At 36.3% G+C, this 17,174-nt stretch overlaps 1 protein-coding gene across 1 annotated transcript in view; it reads left to right on the top strand.

Annotated features, from left to right (window-relative positions):
- Positions 1-14,400, top strand: part of LOC131433941 (cuticle protein 7-like) — a 35,063-nt gene extending 20,663 nt beyond the window's left edge. The window contains exon 4 of the mRNA XM_058600561.1: positions 13,658-14,400. Coding sequence (XP_058456544.1) covers positions 13,658-13,767 — 110 coding nt within the window. The 3' untranslated portion in view covers positions 13,768-14,400. The remainder of the gene's footprint in view (positions 1-13,657) is intronic.
- The last annotated feature ends 2,774 nt before the right edge of the window (positions 14,401-17,174 follow it).

The raw sequence follows: 17,174 nt of genomic DNA, 5'->3' as shown, positions 1-17,174 counted from the left end.
CAGTCCGAGACATCGATTGAAGTCGAAAAATTTGGTAAGAAAGCTATGGTCTGGCAAGTAATTTGTAGCTGCGGTAAGATTTCGAAACCCTTCATCACTACTGCTTCAATGAACACGGGAATATACATCAAGGAATGTTTACAAAAACGACTTTTACCCATGATTCGAAACCACAAGGATCCTGTTGTCTTTTGGTTAGATCTTGCTTCTTGCCACTACTCGAAATTAACGGTAGAATGGTATACTACCAAAAATGTCACTTTCGTCCCAAAAGACATGAATTCACCAAATTGCCTACAACTTCGACCAATTCAGGAAATTTGTACCTGTTCGTGTAAAAAGAATGGTTTGTCATGTTGAAGACGTGCGCGAAGTTTCAATTAAATCGGAGTGTATAAAGTCTGCTGACCTGATGCTCATTTCTGGATTTTGGTCATTGTTTCACGTGCCGTGACACCGTCTTGTTGTAACCACATGTCAGGCATGTCGCCATTCACAATAACGTTCCGGCCATCGTCGCCTATTAAGAAGTACGGCCCGATGACTTTTCCGGGATGCATTGGTGGCTCTTGCAATGCTTCTGGTTGGTCTTCACTTCAGATGTGGCAATTTTGCTTTTTAATTTTGATTTCATTCGTTAATCATTTTCCCGTTTGTCTCTTTTCCATATAAATGTACCGATGAAGTATTGAAACTTCTTTTTAAACCCACCGGTACCCCAACCTCTTTTGATTTGCAGCTGATCGGAGCACCTTCTATTTTAGCGAGTCGCCTGAAATAAATATTGTTCGACCATAAAAGTTCTCATAAACATCACCATTGGCCAAGACACTTAATGGCACTTACTTAATGTACAAAAAGTTGCCAGTGTCACCGAGGTAGGAGTGAACTCTTAACAACCAACAAACCATTGTCGCAAAGTCTGTAACAGCATTAAGCAACGAAAACAGTACGGAAAACAAAAATCGCCACTACAAGTTCCCACTTCAAGAAACCGACTCATGAAAAAAAAAAACGACAAAGCTGTTGAGTAAATACAAGTAAAGGTTAATTACAACGTCGCAGTTCTAACGATCGCTACCAAAGCACAATTACCACCCGCATCGTGCCGTCAAATCTAGCACCCGGCATTTGCGATGTAGCACAGAACGCTCATGCGGCGAAACAGCGGCCACGAATTTTCCCACGAACAAATCTGTCGGAGGCTGGTGGCGGGGCTTGTTTGATTCCAACGTGTGTAGTTTTTCACCTTTCCCATGCTAATTATGATTGGTCGGTCGTACCGCGGTTTGCGGTCCACGCGCTCAGGCAGCGGCGGATGATGGAGTTGTTAACAATCAATGATTTGAAGAGAGAAAAAACCCCTTCCTTCATCCTCCTCAGCTCTTCAGTGGGTCAACCGAGCTTCGTTCGCCGCTTTACTGCTGTCCGCGCCACAAAAACCAGTCGATTGAATAATTATGGAAAATTCGAATCGGACGATCTTTTGTTGGCATATTAGACAAATAAATGATTTGGTTAAACGATTCCATTGATACGCAGGCGAAGCGTAACGGGATCGTGACGGAATTGAGCGTGATTGAAAATCAAATGTTAAAATTTATGATATCATGATCATTTGCATCATTATGATTGGCCTATAATAGAAGCCTTTCAAGGATGAAATGATTCAGGTTAAGTCGAATGAAAAAAAAACATCAATTTCGAAAAGCTCTCTAATCCAATCACCTTTCAATTGGTGGCACGCGTGGTCATTAGAATGCGAAACTCGGCCAATTCACAGAAAGATGGTGCAAATGCATCACTCAGCTTACAGCGCAATTAACTGCACCGAAAATCATTAGACAATTTATACTCTCACAACCACCCGATTGGGGAATGGAATTTGATCGTGCGAAAGCGGCCAAACCAAGGGCAAAGCGGCCTGTCAGAACGGAAGGATTTTTGCCCCTGAGCAACCCGTGAATGAAACACACATTCTACTCGCCAATGTGAGGCAGTGAGGATAATTTCAACACAATTGCCCTTTCATGACGGGAGAATGGCCACCGGCACACGATTCTAGTGCTCGCGAACCACATTTGAGCACATAATTTCCTATCTTCGGTAGAGCCTGGCATCGATCGAAACAACAAAGGCTGGTTGGAAAATGACGTTGACGAGGCTCCCATCACGTGCCCCCGGTCGGCGGCCCGTCTGTCACTTCGTCAGTCACTCGAGTCAGTCGGTCGTGAGACCTCTGGTTGCAAAATACTCTGCCAGTGTTCGAAAGCTCGGTTGAAACTTGCTTGAAACCGAAGACGACGAAGATGCGGCGAACGCCAACTTTCGTATTGCTATTGTTAATCCTTGAGTCACTTAATAATTTCTTGCCATCGATCGATCGAGTAATTGATTGGAGAAGCCGTCGGCGAAGTTTCGAAGGTGCAGTTGCAGTTCCCGATGTACGAATGAGCTGATATTCTGATGAATTAATTTCTAAGATTGACAAATAATGACCGGTAAATGAAGCGTCTCCGAATGTTCGATCTAATAAACTCGTCAAGATGATGATGATTACTTTTGTCAGTCGGCACCGCAAACGAATAGCCTTTGGCTTCTGGATTTTAACAGTCTTTTTTCAAGGACACCTGAAGCTCTAACAGTCTTTTCGAAGACTAATCCGTCATTTTAAAGGCTTTTTATCGAAAGAATTGTGTTACGAGCTAATCAGTAGGTTTTTTTCTTTCTCATGTAGAAAGGCTATGGAATAGTTGTGAAACCGTGCCGGAGTACCAAGTGTCATATACCTTTCGACTCAACTCTTCAAGATCACAAAATGTCTGCGTGTGTAAGTGACAAATGTCACTAAATTTTCTCAAAGATGGCTGAACCGATTTCCACAAACTCATAATTAAATGAAAGGTTTTATGGTCTCATAGACTGCTATTGAATTTTATCCCGAGACAAGTGGGAAGAATTGTCACTTACTTTGCTCAGAGTAGGCTAAACCGATTTTCACAAACTTATGTCGTTTTCGTTTTTAAATTGCACTACACTGGTGTAGCGAAAACTGCACGTAAACCGTTCGTTTTTACCAATTGCACTACACCAGTGCTACACTTTTTCTGCACCGATACCACTGGTGTAGCACTCATCAAAAGTTTGGTGTAGCTCTGTGCAATGGAATCGTTCATTGTAGTCAATGGTTACTGTTTATGTTTTCGTCATTTGTGTTCGTTTATTGATGCCTCAGTGTAGCACTGCACCGGTGTATTGCAAATTAAAAACGAAAACGCCATTAGATACAAATAAAAGGTCTTGAAATTCTTTAAACATTCCGCTATTGCTGCGCGATAAGTGAAGGAAATTCAATCTCATATTTTTTTTTACAAGTGATGACGAAACGAGGTGCAAATTTATATTAAACTTACTGGTAAATTCATTTAGTTGGCAGATCGTGTTAGTTGATCGGTATATAAACCTACTTTGAGACTACTAGTCCCCAGTTTCCAATAATAGTAAAAAAACTCCAAAAACGGAACTCACTTCGATTTCTCAGCAACGATTGAACCGATTTTCACTAATCTTGATTCAAATTAAAGCTCTCATTGTTCTAAAAAATACTGTGCAATTTCATCCACATTCGACATTCGGTTCCGAAATTATAGGATGGTGATTATAAAGTCTTCCAAACCGTCATACAAAATGACGATATAAAACCGGTACGCATCGGTACGTGCTGGTATGGAACAAGAAAACACCACCACCTTCGCGTTAGTCGGTGTTGAACAGTCGTTCGCACCGCACGAGTATAGCTCTTGGCTACTGAAATTTTTTTCTGGCTACCTAGAGTTTCATTGATTCAAGGCTTCAGTCTTTTTCAAGGCTATCTGAATCACTAACAGTCCTTTTAAAGACTAACAATTAGTCAGCCTTTCTCAAGGCTATACAAAGAATGATAATCTAATATAATCAGTCTTTTTCAAGACTAAGAAATTAATCAGCCTTTTTTAAGGCTAGCTATTCAAAGAACTATTCTTCGAACTAATCAGTCTTTATTAAGACTACCACAAAATCAATCTTTATCAAGACTTTTCTAAATTAGGAATCTAATCGAAGACTAATTTAGCCTAGTTAATTTAATTTAAAAATTTCATTCATTTCAAAAATGCCTGCGTCCAACCGGAAAGGCAACAAGCCTAAGGCTAAAAATAATTCAATACGGAATAAATCACAATCCGTTATTCAACATTTTTCCAATAACATCACGATCTTATAGAATCTGAATGTAAAAATAAAAGACAACGGACGGATTTCCCTTCCGTTGATCCTATGCCGTCTAACAATATTTACGAGATTCTTCCTGAATCCGATTGTAGCGACATAGAAGAAAATTCTTCAAAAATTCCCAAAATGGACGCTTGTCGTTCTGGGCAGAAACAACAATCTATGCCACCAGTGACGGTGATGATTTCCGACTTCAAAGCATTCCGTACTGAGCTTTCTACTTTTCTCCCGGAAGTAAAAGTCTAATTTCAAATCGAACGAAGAGGAGAATGTCGAGTCTTGGTTGATGGATTGGAAGATTACGAACGTCTTATTCGATATTTGTCCGAGAAACTTCATAAATTTTATTCATATGATATAAAATCAGACAGACCCTTCAAGGCTGTCTTGAAAGTCTTATCAAATGATCAAAGTACTGATGAAATTTAAAATGAACTAAAAGAATTGCTTGGTTTTGCCCCTTCCCAAGTAATACTTATGAAAAAAAGAGCGATTGGTACTTCTAAACCACGCTCTGGAATTTCCCATGAACTTTACCAAATACACTTCAATCGAAGTGACGTAAAAATTTTGAAAACTTTAGAAAAAGTACGTTTCATTTCCCACATTAAAATTCATTGGGAACATTATAAACGGCATAATCGTATTGCAAACTTAACGCAATGTCGTCGTTGCCAAGGCTTCGGCCATGGAACCAAAAATTGTCATATGGATATACGGTGTTTGAATTGTGGTAAATCGCATTCGAAAGACGTTTGTCCAAAAAAAGAAACCACTGATAAATTTTCATGTTCAAATTGCGATGGAAATCATAAATCCAATTATTTGAAATGTCCTGTCAGGAAAAAATTTTTAAACGCTCGTTCGCTTAGACAACAAGTCAAATCAACGACCTTCAATTTACAGAACATACCTGAAAATCAAAAAACCGTTACAAATACCACGCCTAATTCTTCTAAGGCACTTATTTCTTCGAATTTAAAACAAAAAAAAAGTTCGCCTTCCAATCCGTCTTCTAACGAAAACAACTTATTGACAGGTAGATCGACCTCGTCATCATCTTCTTCTAATGTCAGTTACGCTAGTGTAACAGGTAGAAATCTACCACTTAATTCTTCTAGTGTAAATAAGGAACACAGGAACGCCTTGCAGTTCATCTTCTTACGAAAACAATTTATTAATAGGTAGATCGTCCAAATCATCTTCTTCTAATGGCAGTTCTAATAGCAGTCTACCTACCAATATTTCTTCAATGCCATTCGCTTCTTTAAACGAAGTCGATTTAGGCGATATAACTGAAAATTAAATGATCTACCTACAAGATCAACTTTTTCAAATGATGGATTCGACTTCATCACTTTTTGAAGCATTTCAAATCGGATGGCAATTTGCAAATAATATTATAATGAATTTAAAATTTAACAGTGATGTTAAATAATTATTTGAATATTTTAAATTGGAATGCTCGATCTTTGAAATCGAGTGAAGATGAATTTTATAATTTTCTCAAAGTTCACAAAATTCATATTGCCATTATGACAGACACTTTTCTTAAACCAAATGTCAAATTGAAAAGTAATCAACATTATGTGGTTCATCGATTTGACAGGTTCACTGCAATGGGTGGTGGAGTTGCCATTTTTGTCCAACGGCAAATTAAACATCGAATTTTACCTTTTTTCAATACTAAAGTTATTGAAAGCTTGGGAATCGAAGTTGAAAATATTCATAGAATTTATTTCATCTCTGGAGCATATTTGCCATTTCAATGCACCGGCGAACAATTAAATTTCTTTAAAGGCGATTTGCAAAAACTCACAAGATATCGATCGAAATTTTTCGTAATAGGGGACTTAAATGCTAAGCATGTACAGTGGAATTGTAGGCAAAATAACAGTAATGGAAAAATACTTCATAATCAACTCTCAGCTGGTTACTTCACAGTTCTTCATTCCAGTAATCCGACTTGTTTCTCTACGGTGAAAAATCCCTCTACAATTGATCTGGTTCTAACAGATCAAAGTCACATTTGTAGTGAACCGATTACACATGCTGACTTTGACTCAGATAATCTTCCTGTAACATTCAGACTTTCCAACGAAGCTTTAATTAATCCAATTAGTTCTATATTCAACTATCATAGAGCTAATTGGTTGGATTACAGCTCTCACATTGAAAATCATGTGGATCATGAAACTATTTTAGAAAATTCTGCGGACATCGACACAGCAATTGATAATTTGAATCATTATATTATCGAAGCTAGAAATCTTTCAGTTCCCAAAGCTCAAACTAAATTAAATTATCTTATCATCGATGACAATCTTCAACTGCTCGGTCGGTTGAAGAATGTTCGTCGACGACAATATCAACGTTCTCGTGATCCTGCTATAAAAAACATAGTTAAGGATTTACATGAAAATTTCGCTAAAGAAGTTGAACAAATTAAACCATATTCTAAATCTCTCTGGAAACTTTCTAAGGTTCTTAAGAAACCTTCAGAAACCAATTCCTGCTCTCAAGGAAGGAAATCACATACTTCTTAAAAATGGCGAAAAGCTCAAAAACTTGCTCAGCAGTTCGAGAGTGTGCACAATTTTAATTTGAACGTTGTGAGTCCTATTGAAAATGAAGTCTCACTGAAATATGATCATATTTCAACTCATGTGTTATTACAAGATGACATTATTGAGACGAATTCGGATGAAATTAAGTCAACTGTTAGGAAACTTAAAAACATGAAGGCTCCTGGTAATGATGGAATTTTGAATATTCTTATTAAAAATGTTCCCGATGTTGGTTAAAATTTTCAACAAGTGTTTTTCATTAGTCACTTGAAGTTCTGATTGTTCAGTTTGTAGTGCTAACATTGACTACCTGTTTCATTGTCTTCCATGTCTTAACTATGGGTAGTGAGCAAGTGCGAAGGGTAAGCCTAAACATCAACTCGATAACACAAAACTCTCTCCGGCCATAATGACAAATAGATGGTGGCGGTTCTCGTTTGAGTTTTAAATTATCACCAGCACGTTAAAATCGATAATTTAGACTGTTTGAAATGTATTGAGATGTGTTCTGAAATATTAAAAATGAAAACTTCATCCATTATCTTGAATCAATTCAAATGTTTACATGGCCGCTTTTCCATTCAATTGTAAGAGATATTTTGTTACTACAAGAGATAAACTGACGGTGGTTAAACTGAGCTTCGGTAGAAAGAGAAACGAATGCAGGACGGGATGATGCCCATTCGGTGCGACTGCGAAGGGTGATGATGCGATATATTCTTAGAATTCACTGCAAAGATCATTCATGAATAGCATGAAAATGAGTGGTCCGAGGTGACTCCAACTTAGCCATACAAACTTACTTTGACGGTTCCCAATTTCAGGTTCTGGAAGTAGCGTTCAAAAACTTCAAAATGAAACACACATCGATTTCTTGATAGTTTGTTACAAATGAGCTCAAGGAGATCGTGATAGTTCGAGCAAACCAAGTTGGCTGAATAGGGTGGATGAGGAAGCAATTGGAACCCTAAATGGTTGATGGTAGCATTGCTCTTATGTACAGGCACATTGTATTCAATCGCTTCAATAATGCACACTAATATTCACTGTCGATGATTTATATTTCTTTTTCAAGGCAGTTCAAGAAAAGTATACCATAACAATCCCAAATAATCTACATCATGTCCCAGATAATCTACACCATGTGTGTAATAATGGAATCAGGTTTCGTCAACAGTTACCAACGTACACAAAAAGTCTAAGTCTGTATCAGCATAGTCTAACATGTTTCCAAAGTGCGCTCGCGTTCTTTGTTTTAGTCCTGAATATGAATTCCTCAAACTATGGTTAGTGCGCTGTGACCATCTTGTGTAGTTTTGACAGTATCCTTTGTAAGCGCAAAGAAGGACCTGCCGCTGGGGGCTTTATCGGTAGTGGAATCTCAATCACTCAGCAACAGAGTTCTGAGCCATGTTTTGTTCCGATGTTTAAATGCATCGATCCCGGCACCATATTTAATTTCGCGAGAAAATTTCAACACATTCAAGAACGGCTTATCTAGCCACCGAACAGTGGTTTGAATCGACAAAAACGTGAACTTAATTCTCTAGCCTTTAAACCGTTGATCCGATATACATAGTTCCTTTGGAGAACTCATTCACAAAAATATACCTCGTAATTTGATCACAATAAAAAATGCGCAAAGCCTACTACGATAAAAGTTCATTTCAACAACTTTTTTCCCTTAAGAGATAGAAAAACGATGTCTTCTACAAAATTTTAGAACTTCTAACGAGAAAAAACTTTGCCGAAGGAGCTATAGGTCTAACGCAAAAAGTTTCGGATATATGAAGCATTTTCATTTGAAACCACTTAAAATCAATTTTTTGTACATAACTTCTTTCGCGATTATTTTCAGTGTCTACTATGTTCGAGACAATTATTAAAAACGTAAAATTACACATTTTCGTTGAAGACTGTGTACGGTTTGGCCTTTTCCTTAAAAAGCTATTCAACATTTAAACTTTTATATGCACTAACTTTAACTACTAACAGGAAGCAGGGTCGCAGACCAAAAGGCACATACATATACTTTTTGGAAAGCCTAAATCAAGCAATATAAAGTAACGAAGTGTGTAGGATGGCCTTTTTAAATTGTGTGAATGAGACAACAAAATATAGAGTGCTTTGTTGACCATTTTCATAGCAAACACATTTACTAAAACGATTATTTTTGGTTTATTAAAAGGTGCTTTGTAGTAAATGTTCAAAAATTGGAATCGGTCGTTAGTGTAGCTTTGGTGCAATGATGTAATGATTGAATATAATTTCATGATGCATTCTTGTATGCAATTGATCAAACTAAAGAAGCATGTTAACGTTCTCATTAAATTTCGAAAAATTTTACTTATTCTTTTAATAGAATATTCCTTATCCGTTCTTTTAATTCCAATCCTATTCGCCCAAAAACATCGTTTAAATTTAAGTCTTCTGAGATTAATTTTTATGTGTTGAAATGTGTAAGTGTAGCCTGCTTGAAAGGCTGAATCCTTTTTGTAAAATCATGTCACTCTACGAAATACGTTCTTATGAATTAAGTCATACATTGAAAAAAATAATGAAATTCGCACGATTTCTAAATCAATAGTACTATGAAATGGACATCAGTTGAATAAAAAATTCAATTCAAAACCATTCTCGATGTAAAACTAAATTGGAATACATTAATTTCAATGAATATGACCGTTTATTTCTATTGACGCTTAGTTTTATTTTTACAGTATATTGACAAATGAAGCACAAAAAAGTAACTTTATATTAAATTTCCTGCTCCAAATATGCACTGTTGGTGTTGGTGAGAGCAGCGCTGCATATTATTTTTAAGAACACTAAAGAGTTGGTTGATAATACAAATGCTGGAGCATTTGGTCGATAATAATATTACAAAAAAAATGCGTGAGTGGTTCAACGTTACATACAGGCGTACACGGTAAAATATCAGATCAAATTATGTGAACTATGAGTCTAGACTTTTTTTTTAAAGAGAAATGCCTGAACTTGAGTATAAAAACGTGCACAGACTAAGAATAAAGAATAATAACCAACAAAAACAAGTTTGTTTGGTTTTAGGGAATTTGTAACTAATCTGTTGCCTTACTGCAATTCTATTACATTTTCTACTGAAGTCGGTAATATCGAGATTTTTTTTGTGATAACGGTCAATAAGACAACTATCAACATTCACTTTGAAGAGGAATTCCGAAAGACTCGGTACTCGCTGAGAGTAAGTCATAATAGTAAGCTATAGTGAAAAGTTTTCTCTTTCGTCTGGTGTTAAAACTAATGTCCTATTTTTTATACCTCGACTACAATTTCTTGCAAAAGTTGTAGCCTAAAGGTAACTTATCGGTCGATATCACAAAAAACACGTGATATGAAGATAAACAATTTTATTAATGTAAGTTTTCCTAAGAAAATGGTCAAAAAAGCACTCTATATTTTGTTGTCTCATTCACACAATTTAAAAAGGCCACCCTACATACTTCGTAACTTTATATTACTTGATTCAAGCTTTCCAAAAAGTATATGTATGTGCCTTTTGGTCTGCGACCCTGCTTCCTATTAGTAGTTAAAGTTAGTGCATATAAAAGTTTAAATGTTAAATAACTTTTTAAGGAAAAGGCCAAACCGTACACAGTCTTCAACGAAAATGTGTAATTTTACGTTTTTAGTAATTGTCTCGAACATAGTAGACACTGAAAATAATTGCGAAAGAAGTTATGTACAAAAAATTGATTTTAAGTGGTTTCAAACGAAAATGCTTCATATATCCGAAACTTTTTGCGTTAGACCTATAGCTCCTTGGGCAAAGTTTTTTCTCGTTAGAAGTTCTAAAACTTTGTAGAAAACATCGTTTTTCTATCTCTTAAGGGAAAAAAGTTGTTGAAATGAACTTTTATCGTAGTAGGCTTTGCGCATTTTTTATTGTGATCAAATTACGAGGTATATTTTTGTGAATGAGTTCTCCAAAGAAACTATGTATATCGGATCAACGGTTTACCGGCTAGAGAATTAAGTTCACGTTTTTGTCGATTCAAACCACTGTGCACCGGTTTATCATGCCTGTAATTAACACCCCTGAAAAGTCATTCGCTTCTTCTAACCACAGAGAAAAAAGCATCAAAATAATGATCTCCAAACCAAATTGTATTCATCGTCAATTCAAACATCGAATTGTACAACACTAAAGATATTAAAAGCTTGGAGATTGAAATAGAATTTATTAAATGCGCTGATTAGCAAATGAAGAGTCGAATTGCAAGCACTCATATGATATCGATCTCAGTTTTTCCTAGGAAAAGAGCACCACCAAAGTAACCGGACTGCTCAATTTCCTGCTGGTTTATTTTCAGTTTTGTACCCTTATAACCCAACAAGTTTCTTTTCTGCAAGAAATCCTTCTATAATCGATCTGATCTCAACTGCTCAAAGTCACATTTTTAGTGAACTGATTATTTATACAGACTTGTACTTATATCATCTTCCAAGGACATTCAAAGTGTCAAATAAAGTTATAATTAATCTAACTAGTTCTATATTCAACTACCATTGAGCTAATTGTTTAGAATACAGATCTCACATTGAATTAGAAGGAAATCAAATGCTTCGTATGAACGATGGAAAAACTTACTCAGCAGCTTGAGAGTGTCAAACATTTTAATTCGAATGTTGCAAGTAATATTGGAACTGTTTGGCACAAAGGTATGGTAGCAAAAATGTCAGACTTCCAGTTTCCAATTCGCTTTATGAAAATGATGCATTTTTTCTAATAAGTCGTATTTTTCAGATTCGCTATGAGAGTAGCTAATTCGAATCGCTACACGTACGAGCAGGTACTCCTCAAGGTTCTAACATGGCTCCCCTTCTTTACACTATTTTTAATTTCTTTTAAATATAAAAAAAATTCTATCTAACTCCACTATATTAAAAATCTTCCCTATTTCGTCTTAGTATTTTATTGTGCGTATTTTTTTGTAATCATTTTCAATGTATCAGTTCTTTCATTATTTTAAATTCTGATCTTTGTAGCAATCATACAACCCCGGTTACCTCACAAACCCAAGAAAAGGGAGCAAGGAAAAACCCGATGGAGATGAAATTTGGAAAATCTTTCTCTCCAGCAGGCATAAAACCTCTTCATTTTTTGTATCAACAGATTACAATGTTTTCCACATTTTAACTATTCTCGGATGCGATTACAGACATCTCAGAAGGCAATCCGATTGGTTATATGGCTTGTTGACAATAGAATGTGTTGTTACGCCGGAGCTCTACTTACACCGTCATAAGTAGCTTCCTTTTTAAATGTATTATTTATTGTATTATGAGTTGAATTAAGTGAATTAATAAGATTTAAATTGGGTGTTTAGCCACAAGTGGTGACTTTTTAGCCCTATTATGAACATGATTTGGTTATTAGCATTAAAACATCGTTTACTTCCGCAATTCTGTGATTTCTGTGTAACGAAAATAGTAAACTTGAATTGTGGAGTAGTAACATTTTTCATGAGTTGCTACTGTTATCTCCCTAAAAACTGCAGATAGAAACAGCAAATGGCATGAAATCAAACCCATTATTTATTGATGATGAAAATAGGTCCCTATGGGTTTGAAAATAGGTTGATGATGATTAAGTGGTCGTCAATTCAATAGCAATCTAAGTATTAGACAGAGTAAGTTCAATAAAGTTTCTGTATATTGTGAAAATTTCATGACGATAATTTTTTGCTAAAAGTTGAAACAAAAAAACATGTTTACTTTGGTGTTCTCCGAGAAATTTGAATTTTTGAGGGAATTTAAAAAAAGAGAAATTGTTTCTAATAACTTACTTTGTTTGGATTTGAGTTGTTCTCTCCTTCTCAAATTGATTGAAGTTGTCAAATAATGCTCAAATTTGACTAGTAGAATCAATTCGAGAGCCAAGATCATTCAATAAACAAAAGATAATAAATCTGAAAAGTTTTTACCTGTGACTGAACAACCAACTTAAATTTTAACCGTATGAAATAATTTCATATTCCAATGAATAACATACATTGAAGAAATAGTTCTGTCTGACTTATTTATGGTACATTTTTACCTAAGTTATTAGGTGTACAGGCGGGGCAAGACTTCCCATTTCAGCGTTTCCAGATACTTTTCGACCACTTTTGCGTCGTGAGGCCGAGCATTGTCGTGTTGGAGGATGACTTTGCCATGTCGCTCTTGATACTGTGGCCGCTTTTCTTTTAGCGCGCGACTAAAGCGCATCAGTTGCGTTCGGTAGCGATCTCCTGTGATGGTTTCACCCGATTTTAAGAGCTCGTAGGAAATTGTTATTCATCTTTGAAGGTTTTTTTTCTTTCACCATCATGTTTGTCTTCGACATCGAAATCACCATTTTTAAAACGCTGAAACCACTCCCGACACATTCTTTTACTCAGAGCAGCATCACCGTAAGTTTCTGAAAGCATTCGATGCGCTTCAGTTGCATTTTTTTCCGAATTGTAACAGAAAAGTAAAACTTCCCGCAAATGGCGAGAATTGGGCACATAAACAGACATTTCCGAGCGTGAATAATACGAAAACAAGAACAACTGTCACTGAAACGGCGATGACAATTCGTTAGGCACTGTACACACCCACTTTAAAAGCATTATCTATCATTTTGACCAGCCTCAGCCGGTACAGCCAACTATCGGAAAACGGCGGAAGCAAAGTTGTACACCTGATATTACCAACAGTTATGACTTTTTTGTCCAAAAAATACTAAATTGGATGTTTCTGACCATTCGCCCTTTTTTCCCACGTCTACCACTAATCAAACGTTTCATCTCTTCCAGTGCATGTGACCAAAACCGCCCACTACACCGAACACGAGCCCGCCTACAGTCCGTATGCGGATTATCACGACGGATACTATGGTCACTACGATGATAGCCATTACTACTAACTTCCGTTTGGCCGCTGCCAACCATCGTACGGGGATGCGACCGTCGTCATCTTATCTTCAGATCATCACAGGATTGAAACGGTAAATCGAAACAAGTGCACTAGTGTCAGTTGCGTCCGAAAAGCTCCGTTGCCTCTCTCCACACTCCTCCAAAGTGCAGCACTGGGTCGAGGTCATCGCAGAACCCTGCTCTCTATCTTTGAACCGCGAAGTGCAACAAAAATTAAGCTAGAACTAAGCCGTTAATTTGTACTGTTACGAGTAGGTTTAAGCATTCTAGCCCGCATCTTGTCTTACCATTCATATGTAAATATGTGAAATTATTCTTAACTTATCTTTCCCTTCACCTGATCTCCCAGTCGATAACTTTTATCAATCTTTTAATTAATAACCAACTCAACTCACGGATAACTTATTCACCTAAACAGTACTTGATTACGATGAAGGTACATTTCAAGCTAATTCCATCTATCCGTAATTTTCCGAACATTCTTCTGTCGAATCAATTATTTCTTTTATCACAGATTACAGATTCTTCGTTTCAACTACGTCATCCTAACGAACTCAATGTTGTATAAAATAAGTACAATTCCAGTTGATAAATAGTAAGACGAAAATTATAAAATATATTTAAAGTCGATCCAAATAGTTTTCGTGTTTTCCTTGAATATCACATTCCTGCGTTTCAACTATTGAAACAAATGTCTTTACGAAAACAGTGTTTCCATTGACAAACACAATTTTTTTGTCGTGAATACGACTTACTTTATTATGGATCGCCTTTTCAAAATTAGCCATATGGAAGAATGGGCAGAACTTAATCGTGAATATCTCGACTTGTATTAATGGCAGCAACACAATTCTTTCACTATTTCATCAAAAATATGTTTAGGAGCTTAGGATAATATTTTGAACAGTGTGAGATAACAACAAAAAAACTCAAAAATTAAGTTTTCTCGAAATTTGAAAACAACGCGAAAAACTCTGAACTTTAGTTTGGGTTTTTCGCGCAAGGACGACGATTTTGAGGTAGTCTGGTACATATCTTCAACTGAACTTCATAAAAGAGGAACTGTGGTCGAAAATCGATCATTTCTTCTTGTGCGTTGGATGGAAGCAGACGTCGGGGCGAGAAAACGCATTCAAACAGCAAGATCGGAGAGCGCACCTTCTGCATGGTTAAAAACCTCAAACGCTCAGGTCGTAGTTCTCATATGCTTCCGGTCGTCAAGGCGAGAAGACGCATTTAACCCTTTTCGCATAATTTGGCACTGCGAGCGGATGTCTTGCGGTTTTTACGCAAAGCTAGCTAGTTTCAACTCAAACAAGAGCGATTGCATCATGTAACAGAGCTTCTGGTCGTTTGGATTGGAGAGAAAGAAAACGAAAAGTGGACAAAATTATATAAAATCAGCCGGTCTAATGGCTCTAAATGTTATCTAAGGAACTATTAAGTTTACTTCTTTGCAAATCGAAGGAAAAAATCATCAGTTTAGTATAAAGCCAAAATAGCGAAGATCGTTCGAGAAAAATGTTCCGAACTGTGCTAAATATCGTAGAGAATTCCACAATTTGGTCCTTCTAAAAGGCAAAAATGAATCCTGTACAGCATCTTGATAGTTTCTTTCAATGAAATATGCAAATCCGAAATGAGATAATCGACGTCGAAAATTGATTAAAATTTTTGTAGTGAAAAGGGGAAATGTTTCACAATTTACACAATCGATCAACTATCAATTCGAAAGTATAAAGAAATCGTGTCAGTTTTATTCGTATTCACGACATCCAGTTATGTCTCTGACATTACACACCCGTACTTTTTCGAACTGATCAAATCCGTTTTCAAGACGAAGAGGCCTTGGACTGTTAATCGAAATCCTTCTTGCTGCGTTAGCTGTTGATTTATTCAGGCCTTTTCGGAAATATTGTTTGTGTTTAGATAGTTCATTTTTCATAAGAATCCAACATCTAACGATGGGGTGCAGCTCTAGGCAGTGGGAAGAATTAAACTTTTCGCTACATAATAAAATCAATTTCTTTTTCATTACTAGAAAACAAACATGGCATGATGCAACTTAGAAATTGTAGAAAAAAGTTTCTTTAAACTCTCTTCGTTGCATGTTTGCCAGCTTCCAAATTTTCTACCACAGCTGCAAATGGCCTACCATACTAAGCACTACAGAATTCTTCACACTTCTTTGCAAGTCAGCGTAGAACCTCAGTTGAGATCCTAGTTTTAAATTTACCACAGCAAACGTTTCGTCGTCCATTACTAGGCAAACATATTTAGTTAAATAATCGAAACAAAATTTAAGGGCTCGGAATTCAGTGGTCCTTTGTGTGTTTTGTTAGTCGCTGGGTTTGTAAATAGACAATCCCTGCCTATGCTCTGATGTATGATTTATTGTTCTTGTTACATTTTCTTTGGATTTTACTACCATAGCAGTTTATAACCATTAAATTAAATTACATGATTATTATTCGGTTCTTTAACAGTAGTTATGGGCTAACGCTAAAAGATAATTAATTGTGTTTTTGCCATACTTAATGAAAAATAAGTACCGATGATTATCTTCATAACACAACTTCGAACTGAATCCATTTGAAAGTCACCGTATCGCTTGTAAATGATGATTCAAAAATATATCGTTGAATGATTTAAACTGACCTGTTAGTTACCGGAACATTAATATCTATTGAAGAATCTAACCAACTATTCGGCGATCGCACGTTCAGTGATTTGTGTAATATTTATGTAGAAAGCGTAAAATGAATTTTCATATTCGAAGAATTAGGTTAGGCGCTGTTTTCAAATCAGGGAAATTCTTAGTTTTTGAGGTTGCAGTTAGATATTGATTGATAAATTATAAACGAAATTGATTCTCTAAATCTATTTGCTAATGTTTTACCACCTAAATTAAATCTGTATGTGAATTGAAAATTTTTATCCGAGTTTACAGGACAGCTTTAAATCGTTTGATTACAAGACAAGAAAAATCATTTTGTTATCCATATTTGTAAGGTTTTACTACCTGGTTTCGTTCAAACTCAAATAAATAAAATAAAAAATCGACCAAATTCAATAGCCACGCTGATTTGGTTCTTCAATAGCTGGATGATATATAAGATACTCAAGCGAACACGCTGTACCGCAGACAGCAGGAGATTGCACCAACACACAATGCAAAAGCGACAATCCAGCGAACGAACCAATCATCACCTCACTGGACGAGCTACTTATTTCATGCACAGGCAAGCATCAACTAGGCAAAGAAACGGTTTGCAGCATATATTTATAGATTCCTCTTTGTGCGCAGAACGATGCGGTGTTTTTATGCATGACGCAAAGCCTCCTATGCCGAACGAAGCAGATTTTTTACTGTATGGAATTATAGGTGTAGCCCGAA

This window comes from Malaya genurostris, chromosome 3, assembly GCF_030247185.1.
Source record: "Malaya genurostris strain Urasoe2022 chromosome 3, Malgen_1.1, whole genome shotgun sequence".
NCBI lineage: Eukaryota > Metazoa > Arthropoda > Insecta > Diptera > Culicidae > Malaya > Malaya genurostris.
This window is presented reverse-complemented; position numbering and strand designations above follow the sequence as displayed.